Source organism: Aptenodytes patagonicus, chromosome 26 (assembly GCF_965638725.1).
Source record: "Aptenodytes patagonicus chromosome 26, bAptPat1.pri.cur, whole genome shotgun sequence".
Lineage (NCBI taxonomy): Eukaryota > Metazoa > Chordata > Aves > Sphenisciformes > Spheniscidae > Aptenodytes > Aptenodytes patagonicus.
The window spans coordinates 2,878,717-2,890,291 of NC_134974.1; the positions used below are offsets into that span (position 1 = coordinate 2,878,717).

The 11,575-nt window shown below is 58.8% G+C and overlaps 1 protein-coding gene across 3 annotated transcripts in view; it reads left to right on the forward strand.

The window, feature by feature from the left end:
- SNX27 (sorting nexin 27) overlaps positions 1-8,476 on the forward strand; it is a 33,895-nt gene extending 25,419 nt beyond the window's left edge. Inside the window, exons 9-13 of one of the 3 annotated variants that reach the window (XM_076359893.1) lie at positions 444-593; positions 956-1,084; positions 1,342-1,401; positions 3,321-3,383; positions 8,002-8,476. In XM_076359893.1, coding sequence (XP_076216008.1) covers positions 444-593; positions 956-1,084; positions 1,342-1,401; positions 3,321-3,383; positions 8,002-8,049 — 450 coding nt within the window. In that variant the 3' untranslated portion in view covers positions 8,050-8,476. Of the gene's footprint in view, positions 1-443; positions 594-955; positions 1,085-1,341; positions 1,402-3,320; positions 3,384-5,122; positions 6,739-8,001 lie in introns of those variants that run through there. The other 2 variants (XM_076359895.1, XM_076359894.1) reach the window with 2 other exon arrangements.
- Positions 8,477-11,575: the final 3,099 nt, after the last annotated feature.

An 11,575-nucleotide genomic window follows, 5' to 3' on the forward strand; every position in this document is an offset into this window, starting at 1 on the left:
GCGGTGCTTTCGGTCCCGGGGCTGCTTTAGCTGTTTGCTCAGATCCATACCCTTCCCGGGGGAGCATGGTCGCGCTGATCAGTGACTCCGGCTGCATCAGCTCTCCTGGAAAGGGCTTTAGGTGTTCGAGGCCGCAAGGAGCTCTGTGCACGTCTGTACCTGGATGGATCCACGTTTTGGGGAGGGGAATTGGGTAGCTGGTAGTGTGGTAGAATTGGTGTGCTAGGGGTAGCATTCCCCTAGCACAGCCCTGCTGCCTCTGGGTTTTCGGTTTCCTTTGGAGGGGATCCAGCCTCCCTGGGCTGGGGTAAAGCCAGGGGTATCCAAAGGGGCGATTAGCACTAGGACATGCGAGAGGTGGAGGTGATGTGAGAAGCGGGAGGATGCAGGGGTCCCCTTCCCTTTGTCCGAGCAAGCTAACGCCGGCGGCTTTCTCTCCGCAGTATTTAAACATGCTACGGACGTGCGAGGGTTACAACGAGATCATCTTCCCCCATTGCTCCTGTGACTCTCGGCGGAAGGGACATGTGATCACAGCCATCAGCATTAAGCACTTTAAACTCCACGCCTGCACAGAGGAGGGCCAGCTGGAGGTAAGGGTGTTTCTGCCGTTGCGAGGTCCCGGGGAGCCGGGCTCAGCCCCTGGACTCTACCTCGGCTTTGCCCCAGCACCGTGTCCCCCAAGCTCTGGGGCTCAGGACTGCTGCTGAGAGGCCTCCGAAGGGATTTTGGCAGTGGTTGGGAACGCAGGGGTTTATCTGGCTGCTCTTTGGGTGTTAGCATGTGTTTCCACTGCTGCTTCCTCGGCTCATACCTGTCTTTGCAGCAAGGCTGTCGGAGGCATCCTCATTTCCCCCTTCGCATGGCTTCACTTTTGCCACCTCATCTGCCTTAAACCTCCCCTTCCTCGCAGTCTGCTGGGCTCTGGCCTCACCTGGGTTTCGTCTTCCTTCAGAACCAGGTAATAGCATTCGAATGGGACGAAATGCAGCGGTGGGACACGGACGAAGAGGGAATGGCGTTTTGTTTTGAATACGCACGAGGAGAGAAGAAACCCCGATGGGTTAAAATCTTCACCCCCTACGTAAGTACCCCTGTTCTTTGCAGATTTGCTACGGAAAAGCCCAGAGCCTGCTTGTTTTCCCTCTAGAAGCTGGAGGAGCACCCTGTGCTCCAGCTTTTGGGGCGGGAGGTGATGCAGGGGCCAGTGGCCACCAGGAGGAGCCCGCAGCACGGGGAGCTCTGGGCTGGCAACCGGTGCCAGACTCCCTCCGGCTGGAAGCCAGGACGGCTGTCTGGGGCTGCCTGCTGCTCTGAGAGATGCCTGCTTTCTCTTTGCAGTTCAACTACATGCACGAGTGCTTTGAACGGGTTTTCTGCGAGCTCAAGTGGAGGAAGGAGGTAAGAACCTGTAACTGCAGGGAAACGGCTTCACCTTTTACAGGAGGCTTTTAGTGGCAAGCGTTTCTGCCTGGTCCTCAACAGCAGCTTGTACAGGGAGTAATCGGACGCTTAGAGGAGCGATACCAGGTCTCCAGAGAGCACGGGGGTAGACCGGATGGCTTTCAAAGTCCTGGGCTCTGTAGGTAGAGGGTGTTTCATGTTGCAGCTGGAGCAAGGAGCTCCCGGTGCTGGGAAAGCCTCACGCAGGCGTGACTGACCAGGATAGCCAGTTCCCAGGCTGTGCGACTGTGGCTGGTCACTCCCCGGTATCTGCTGTCGAATGCAGATGGCAAAACGTCTGTCCTCCGGAGAGATTATGCAGGTTGCTGAATTATTCAGAAAGGGTTGTGAGAGCCTCTGGCGAAAAGCTGCTGAGAAGTACAGGGAGGTTTGGGGTGGTTTTTCTTCTGAATACCAGCCTGAGGTGCCTGCTCAGCCTTCTCCTGTCGAAGCTGCGCTTAGACCTGGCTCTGAGCCCCGGCTGGGGAGATGCAGACGGGCCAGCCAGCTCGCCCTGCCGCCTTCATCCCTGCTGCTGTGCTGCTGTCCTCTCCTCCCACTTGAGGGAGACATTTTATCACCTTGCATCCATCTGCTGCTCCTCCTTGGGGTTGCCCCACATCTGTTGTTCCCCAGGGACTGCTCCCATCAGCTTCGCTTGCGGGGAGGAGGCAGAGAGCAGCTAGAAAAGCCGCGTGCAGTCAGCTCGCTCGGCCGGCCACGGGGTGCTCTGGCCTGGGTTCGCCCTGCGCGCGGCTACCGAATCGTCATCCCGTGCCTCTGCTGCCCCAGAGATGTTGCTCTCCCTCGCGGGGTCAGAGATAAGCAACTGTTGGAGGTTGGATCCTCTCTTCTTGCCCTTGATCTGATCGGTGCTGTTGGCATCAGCCCTCCAGTTTCCGCTGGTGGCTTGTTTCTGCCAGGTGATGGATTTGGGTATCTAAAACAAGGCTTGAATGTGGCAAGTCTGAAATGGTGATCCAAGAAAAATCTGCCCTGCAGCTGCCTGTTCCTAAATGGGAATGATGCCTCCCTCTTTCCTTACCTGGAAGTTTCCTGCCTGCCGGGCGTTGGCCCGCAGCAGGGATGTTGGTGCTCATCCTCGGCGTGGCTGGGATCCAGGGTTGGCACCGTGCTGGGTGTGGGAGACATGTTGGAGACATGCAGAGAGCGCAGGGTCTGGACCATGGCAGCCGTGCTCACTGGAGGATGTAACAGCGGGACGGAGGAGTATAAACCTGGAAGAGTTTTCCAGGAAATAAGAAAATGGGATTCTTGGCTTGCCTTAGCTTGAAGGGTGGAAGCTGAACCTCCCACAAGTGACAAGAGACCTGCAGGCAGGCAGGAGCGAGGAGACCTCCTGGTGCTGGGCTGTGCTCCAGAGTCTGCGGAGTCCCAGATCCAGCCCTTTTCTCCGGTGGACGATTGCAGGAGCAGCGGTCAGGAGCTCCCCCGGAGCCCGGATCCACTTTGTCCCGGCCCTGAGCCTTGTAGGAGAGAGGCTGAGAGGCTCGATAGCGTGTGGTTACACAGTTCGGCTTCGTAAAGCACCCAGCACTCCCCGTGCACCATGTGCAGAGCCGAGGAACTTGGCTCTGGGGTTTGTGTCCCAGCCGGAGGTGACATCTCTGTCTTTGTGGCTCTCATTTTGTTTCATGAAGTAGAAGCTGCCCGAGTGGGTTGCCTGGCTTATTCTCTGAATCCCAGCTCCTCTGTAGCTCCCCGTGTCCGACATCCGTAGAACACCCCGGATCCCGTCCCGATGCTCTCCCAGCTGCTCCAACACCAGCTGTTCAGTCTCCTCCCGCCCCCGCCCCCCCCTCCCGCCCCGGCTCTGCGTTTTATTTATACCCTTTTTATTTTTTTCCCTTGTAAAGGTGGAGGAGGAAGCAACAGACAAGGATAACAAGAACTGCAGTAAAGACAATATGTGCAGCAAGGTAATTGGGCTGAAAACAAACAGCATCTGTGCTCTCTGAGCCAGTCTGGCTGCTCTGCTGCGGATGTAGTGTCTCTCCTGCTTCTCTGCTCCAGTTCCTGTTAGCGTAGGACAGTGTCCTTTCGTAGTGGCTTCTCCTTGGAGGGAACCCGCAAAGTAAAATACCCTACCGCTGCTTTTCATGGGATAGAGATGACTTTGCGCTTAAAGGCCTCTTTCCTGACGGTAGAAACACGTGGTCCCGACTTGCCCGTCTCCTGGACTCTGCCAATCTTTGGATGACCCGGAATATGACGCTGCAGCTGATGGCTGAGATCCAAGCCGCGGCTCCCTTCGCCTCCCTGGAGGAGAGGGAAAGGGCGCAGTTGTTAAGGGGACAAACGTTTTGGCTCTGCGCTTCTTTTAAAGGACCAAAGACTTGATCCTGCAAGCCGCAGGCTAGTGGCGTGTGGTTTTTCTCTTTTGTTGTTCTGCAGTGGTGGAGCAAAGACCTTTAGGGATTGACAAATGCCGTTCGCGGCGCTGCTTTAATAGCAGGGAGCAAAAACACTTGTCTTGTAGCACCTTCTAAATGCGCCTCTCTCCTCCTGCTGCTCTCTGCCCGGCCATTTTCGCATTCAGCCCGGACAGGATTTAAAGCTAAACACTTTAAATTGCTTCAAGATGCACCAGGAAGCATCTGTGAATGTTGCCTGCCTGTCTCTAGGATATCCCCTTGTAGGCTTTTATCCCAGCACCTTTGCCGTAGCGTACGCATCGACAAGGCTTGCAGAGAGTCATCTAACGCTGTAATGCCCTGGCGTGGTGGTGTGTGCCAGGAGCTGCAGCCTCTGCAGATGCCTCTCTGCAAGCCGGAGGCTCGTAGCATCCTCCGCGGGGATGCAGACGTGCCGTTCTGCCGCCGTGGACCCAGCGCTTTGCCGTACTCCCACCTCAAATTTTTACTTCTTTGCTCAGGCATCGGAAATCGCTGCAGGTTATTTAACTTGTAAGAGAGAAAGCGCAGTTGTGTGTAGTGAGGCTGAAAGTTGTTAACCCCAGCGGTACTGGTAGGTGCTTCTCTCGGGTAGGAGTTGTGTTGTGTTGGCTAGAAAGCGCTGGACATCAAAGAGGGCAAGAGCCGCTGTCTGACTGAACAGAAAGCTGTAGCAGACTGTGTGGGATGTGTCACCCGTTCAGGAAAGAGCCGTGAAACGCGGGGGTGTGGGAGCCTCCCGCCCTGTGTAATACTTCCTCTGCCAAACAGATCCTGCACGATAACGCTCCCCGCGATCGCGCTGGGGTAAACCCTCTAGTCCCAAAACACCGAGCGTGTGCTGCATGGGGCGTATTTGAGGAAGAACAGGCAAAGGCTTTCTGTGCGCAGTCATGCGTGTGTTCTTGTATTGCCCCTTCAAACTTAAAAGCAGGTGTTTGATGTCTTCTCTACAAAGCCTGGAGACACAGAGAGGGATTCGCTCGTGCCGTTCGCAGGTGAACGGGGCGGCTCTGCAGAAACAGCCGCAGCTCGCCTTAGCCGTGCTGGGGCTCTGCTCCCCTTCCCCTCGCTCAGGGCGAGCCCCCAGGAAGGGACTGAGGATTGTCTGGCTCTGGAGGTTAAACGGCCTCGTTCGGCAGTGGGCTGGAGCCGGGGAGCTGGTGGGTGAGTCGGGAGAGCTGGGGGGGCAATGGAAGAGCTGTGCCCGGAGCTGCTGGCTCCCAGGGACTGCTTAAAAGTTGTCCCTTGCTTATCCCCAGCAGCAAGTGAACCGGTTTCCCTCCAGGGAGGAGGGGAAGGCGGCGGTCAGGGCGGCAGACCTCCCTGGGAGGATTTGTTGCAGTCGGCACAGCCGTGCCACGGAGCGAGCTGCGAAACCAGACTCTGGGCTTCGCGCCGCAGCCGTTGAATGCAGCAAAAGCTGCAAGGAGCAGCCTCTGCCGTCGCGTCTCCCCTCCCCAGGCCCCACACCTCGCTGCAGCCCCAGCACCCATCGAGCCACGGGGAGCCATGGGAGCCGAGCGGCCACGGCTCGTGTGCCAGCCCGGCTCGCGCGGGCGCAGGAACCGGCTGTGGGTTGCGCTGGGCTCGGTTCTGCTTCCTGCCGGGGCCGCTGCTCGAGGGCTCGTCAAGGAGCGGCTCGCAGCGCTTGCTGAGCATCGCCTCTTCCCCGCAGCCCGTGACGTCTCTTCCTGGGGCCACGATAATGGATCTGGAAATGGAGACCAGGGGAATTGCTTTTCCTTCCCTCTTAAATCGGTTGTTCCTCAGTACTAAACATCCCATTACTTCCCTGCCAGGGAAATAGATTTTTCTCCCATTCAGTTTTATACGTGTCTGCATGATTTCACTTGGTATAACGAGAGAAGCCCTTGGCTGCAGCTCCTGGGTGGTGTCTCCCCCGGGGTGCGCTCCGTGGATCACTGCCGCAGCTCCCACCACCCCCAAAACTCCCTTCGGGGCACGGTGCTGCCTGTTCCTACCGATCCCATCACCAGCGCTAGGGGAGGGAAGGTTGATTCCAGATCAGGAGTATTTCTGACCAGTCGCTTGGCAATTTTCTCTTCCCAGCGTAAAATAAAAAGATTGATGGAATTTGGCAGATACTTTACAGATATATTTAGTGCTCTGTAAACTGCTGACTTGCCTCCCAAACCGCAGATGCTGGCTGATAACGCTGGGTGCGCTCAGGAAGAACAGGTTTGAGGCTTAGCCGATCTGCCGTCTCGCCGAGAAATAAAAGCCCAGCTCTTTGTTGGACCCTTGTGGTCCCCGCTGCTCGGGCCGGGCACTTAGGGGACGTGGTGGCCCTGTTGTGTCCCTTCTCAGGAGGGGGCTGAGGTGCGCACAGCTCCGTGGAGGATGAGGCTGGCTTGCTGCAGGTGACAAGCTCCGTTTGGGGATGTCGGGGTGGCTCAGACCTTGTAGGTGAGGTCGTGGGAGGGAGATGGTGCCGTGGGATGGAGGGCAGTCACAGGTGTCCCCCGTGACCAAGCCGGGGCAGGAGGGGACATGGGGAAACAGCTCCATCCTCCTTTCACGACAGCGGAGCTGCTGCTCGGAGTGGGTTAGCTCTTGCAAGCGTAATTTGGGTTATTTGCAGCCTCTGGCCCTTTTCTAGAGGGAGGGATGCTTGTGGGGCCGGGAGAGAATGGGGCTTCCTGGGGGGATCCGTCCAATTCCCAGGGCTGCTCCTGGCCTCCTTCCTGCCCTCCTTTAATCTCCTGCTCGAGCTTCAGCCGTGGGGCTGAGCCACTTTCCTGCGGGGCGTTATTTGCCTTCTCATCTGCGCCGGAGAGTAGCGGGGATGTGCTGGATCAAGGGCTCCCAGCAAGCGCCGTGGCTCTCCGGAGCAGCAAACCCCAGGCAGGAGGTCCCTGGTGCGTCTGAACCCTCCACTCGGGGGACTCCCCCCCCCCCCCCCCAAACGCGACGGGCATCCTCGTGCACAACGCATCCCCGCGGCATCCGCTGGGACCGCTCCGGTCCTGGCTGGATGAAGGTGTCGCTGGGAAGCCAGAGGATGGAGGGGGGCAGCCGGGAGGGTGGCCAGCACCCTGGTGTGATGCAGAGGTGGGCAGAGCAGGCTGGTTAGATCATCGTGGGGCTGCTCGGTGCTGAAGTGCCGAAGGGTAACGCCAGTGAAACCCCACGGGAGGATAGAAGTGGGGCTGACGGTGGGGATTTCTGCCCGGGGCGGGGGGGGGGGGGGTGTACTTCAGCAGCCCTGAAGCCGGCAGCGGAGATGGGGTCCTGCGCCGAGGACATGGGAGCACGCAGGTGGGATGCGTGGGATGCTGCAGGACCATCCCTCGCCCTCTGGGATCTTCTCCCATCTGGGATCAGAGCTGGCCCAGAGAAGGAGGGCAGCAAGATCATCCCGGCTCAGCTTGACCTGGCGGGTGGCTCCCCTGAGCCCAAAACCTGCTGCTCGGTCAGGGCCACAGCAAATCCCCGTCTAGGAATGGCTGCCTAAACCCCCTCTGCTCCCGTGAGACCTGGCTTTCCCCAGCTAAGGCATCCGCCCTGTGGGAGCCCTTAGCACAGGGACGACTCGCAGCCGTGCGTGCGGGGTAGATCCTCTCCCCTCCTGCCGTCCCGGTTAACAGCCGGGGGCTCGCAGCGGGCCGGGATGCAGCAGCGGGGAGTTAGAGCCCGGGGCGAGCACTGGGGACCCGAGCCGGGATGCAACGTGCATCGGTACTGGGAGGGCTCCTTGCTCCCGGAGCATCCCTTTGGGGGGAACTCTCGGAGACGTAGGATGTGGTTTGGCTGCGAGCCCCTTCCTGCGGGAGCTGGCTCCCTGCCCTGCCACCTCCCCAAGCCGGCTCGGGCGCAGCCCGGGGGTCGTTGCCGGTAGGGTCGAGGGCTGTCGGGGCGGAGAGGGGTTCGGGGGAGCTGCAGGTGGTTTGCCGGGAGGACGTTCGCCCTGCAGCGAGTCCCTTGCTTCGTGCGGTGTCCGTGCTGGGACCAGGAGCGGTCCCAGGCTCTCAGGCTTGGGCTGGGGACAGGCAGACCCCCCCGGGTCACCCCCCCGGTCCCTTCTGCGCTCACAGGGCTGCGGTGTAGCTTGGCAGGAGAGTCGAACCCAGCCCTGCCCGAGTGACATCGCGCTTTTAATGTCCTTTTTCTTCTCTTTCAGAATATCTTTCAGATGGTCAGGTCACAGCAGAGGGACGCGGCCACTTAGCCCCTCGTCACGGAAGAACGTAACCCCCCCCCCCTTCCCCAATTAACACTTAAAATTCTGTTATTGTATTAAAGCCCTTAAACTAAATATTATTAATAATAATACCATTTGTGAACTTCATGTTTATGGAATTAAGCAACTAGGATAAATGGCAGGCTCGGCCAAGAAAAGAGGGGAAAACAGTGTTGGATGGCAGAGGAACCGCCCGAGGGTGTTCTGTCTCTTCCTTCCGCTTGGGTCCTGTTCCAGAAGATGGACTGTGCTTTTATTTTTTACAACTGGAACTAGAAACGTCATCCGTTTGCACTGTTCAGACATATGTATGTATGTATGTAAAAAAACCAACCAAACAAACAAACAACCGCCCCTAAAAAGCTATATATACAAATACCGTGCACGTATATACATATATATATTTCTTTTAAAATTTCATATCGGTGGCAGTACCTTTTTTAAGCTTGCGTTTTTACACGCATCTCTCCTCCCAACCCATCGTCTTTTTTTTAAAAACTAACTTCAGAGAAAAAAAAAAAAACAGAAAAAAAAGGAGGAAAAACAAAAAAAAAAGAAGCAACGTTACAGGGAAATACCTCTCCTGGCACAAGGACCTCTACACGTTTACAAGCTCTTGACTTTCTTTTTTTTTTCTTCTTTTTTTTTTTTTTTTTCTTTTTTCCTGTGTTTCGGTTCGGTTCTGGGTATTTTCACGCGGACTTTGAGCGACTGTGGGGGACGTCCGGCTCCGGGAGCGAGGGGAGCCCAGCGGCGCGGCTGGCGTGGGAATCTTGCAGGTTCCAGGATCCCTCTCCTCGCTCCGGCACCCCGAGGCCGGGTGGCCGCCCGCTCCCCTCGCCGCCCCCGTGGGCCGGCAGATCTGGGCGGTGATCCGAGACCCTCGGGCTTTTCGGAGGAGAGCAGAGAGCACTTCCGAAAACCGGCCGGCTTCAGCCACGGCGGCGGGTGATCTGCCCGTGGCTCGGGTGGCCGAGCAGTGCCGAGGAGGAGAAATAAGGTAGAAAAGCTGCTTTCCCTGCTTTTGAGCTGGTTTCGGTATAGCTCCCCCAGGTAGCCTTGGGTTTGGGGTGGGTTTTGTGATATTTGGGAGATGCTGGTCCTGCTGCTTCCCCCCCCCCCAGCGAGGAACAAGACACAACTGTGGAGCTTGGGCGAGCACGGGTGAGCATCTCGGTAACGCTCGCGGCCCCCCGGGCACCGTGGGCGTGGGAGGGAGGCGATGCCGAGCGGAAAAGGCGTTAGCGCGGTGCTTTCCCCTTCCTGCCCGTCTTTCGGGAAGGGGTTTAATCTGCCCCTCGCCCCAGCGAGGACGGGTCCGTGGTGCCGGGACGCAGCCGGCGGAGGGGGCTCGGTGGGTCCCCGGTGGGAGCCTTTGGCTGCCATGACCCTGGCTGCGCTCCCTCTCCAGGGCTGCCCTGGGGCCATTAAGGGAAAAAAAAGCGATTTTAAAAACCCGGCGGGGGAGACACCGTCCGTCGTCCCCCCCCCGCCCCATTCCCCGTGTCGCCGATATTCCACGTGGGTTTTGGGTTAAATTCCCGGTCGGTGCGGGGGAATCCTACCGGTTCCTCGGCTCTCGGGCGGCTTTTGCAGCCGGGGGCTGCCGGGAGAGAGCAAAGGCGAGGGCCGTGAGCAGGGAATTAATTAGCCCAGCGCCGGAGTAATTGGATTTGCGCTCGGCCGTGTCTCTCGCCCTCCCGGGGCCGTTGTCCTCGGGAGCCCTGTGCCGCTGGAGGCCCGGGGGGGGGGGCGATGGGGGAGCGATTTGGGAAAGGTGTGGGGGGGACACCCCCCACCCCCCCCTCCCATCCTCTCCAGCCCCTGCGCCAGGGCTCATCAGTGGCACGAAAGGCGCGGGTCTCAGCAATAATCCCACCCTGTTCGAGTTGGAGCCGGTGAAACGTGTGTGTGTCCCCCCCACCCCGATTTCACTGCCATCCACATCCTCTTTAATTTATTTGAGAGAACTCTAATTGTCTTTTCACTGCAGTGTCTTGTATTTTTTATTTGTGAGTCAGAAATGTGAAAAAAAAAAAAGACAAAAAAAAAAAAAAACAAAAAACACAAAAAGAAAAAAAAAAAAAGTCCCCCCCTTGTCCCTCCCCCAGCTGCTCCCGGTGTTTCATTCCTCGGTCTCTAACCATGCCGGTTGTTTGGTAAAGTCACTTAGTGTAATTAATTGTAACATATTCTTTTAAATAAATTGATTTATTGATGAAACTACTGGGAACTGTGGCCGTGCTCCTTCCCCGCGGGCGCTGGGGCCGATCTTGCCCCGCTCCCTCCCGCCCCCACCCCTGGTACCGCTGGGGGGGGGTGGGGGGTGGGGGTGGGGGTGGGGGGATGCTTTAGAGTCTCCTTTAAGCTTTAATTTTTTTTAACTTATTTTATTTAGACAGAAAAAAAAAAAGAAAAAAAGAAAAAAAATTAAATTATCCAAAGTAACTGCAATAAATAGCAAATAAGTTAAGCGGCGGCATCTCAACCGCAGACGTCAACTCCCGGGGGTCTGCGTTCCCCCCCCCCCACGCTAACGGCCCCGCGCCCCCCACCCCATCCCACCCCCTAAATCAACTCAGCAGGTACCAAACCCCCCAAAAGGGGGGGAAAGAGAGAGAGACCCGGCCCCCGCGCCCCCCAACCACCTTATTTACAGCGGGGAGCGGCGGGTGTAAACGTGGGGCTGGGGGATGCCGGGGGGGGGGGGGGCACCGTCCCCCTTTGGGGGGTGCCGGGGGGGGGCACCATCCCCGTGGGGGGCAGCTGCGGGGCCGGACGGGGCCGGGCATGGCACCCTTTTGGCTGGTGGGTGCCCGGCGCCCCCCGGTTTTGGCCGTTGTGGGTCCAGGCAGAGCCGGAGACGTCGTGTCCGCCTGGCGCGTCCCCCTGTCCGTCCAGCTGCCAGTGGCGCATCCCCATTTCGGCTGCTCCGGGTCCCTGCGGCTCCCGGTGTGCTGATGCCGGCCGTGACCGTCTCCCAGATTTGGCTGTTTTGTGCCCGGCGTGTCCCGGCTTCGGCCACTCCGTGTCCATCCGGCACCCGTCGCGGCGTCGGCTCAGCCGCGCCGGCCACGTGCAGCACTGGGCACGGCACCGGGCGCATCACCGTGTCGGAGCATCCCCGTGTCGGAGCATCCCAATTTCGGCTGCTCTGTGTCCATACAGTGTCTGGCGCGCCCCGGCCATGGCTGTGCCGTGGGGGGGTGCATCCCCCCCACCCCCGGTACTGGTGCAGCTGCCAGTGGCCGTGGGTGAGGAGGGGGGAAACTGAGGCAGGTGGGGGGGGGGGGGGGGGGGGGGCGAAGCGGGGTGGCAGTGTGTGTCGGGGAGGGGGTCCCGCTGCGCCCTGGCACAGCCACCCAGGGGACCTGGGAGGGGGTGGCGGTGCCAGGGCCGGTACCCCCAACCGTGGGCGTGTCCCCCCCCTCGGCGGGACCCCCCCCCTCCCCGGCTTGGAGCTGGTTTTGGTCCTGTTTGGTGAGAAAAAAGCTCCAAGCAGGGTCCCCCTGGG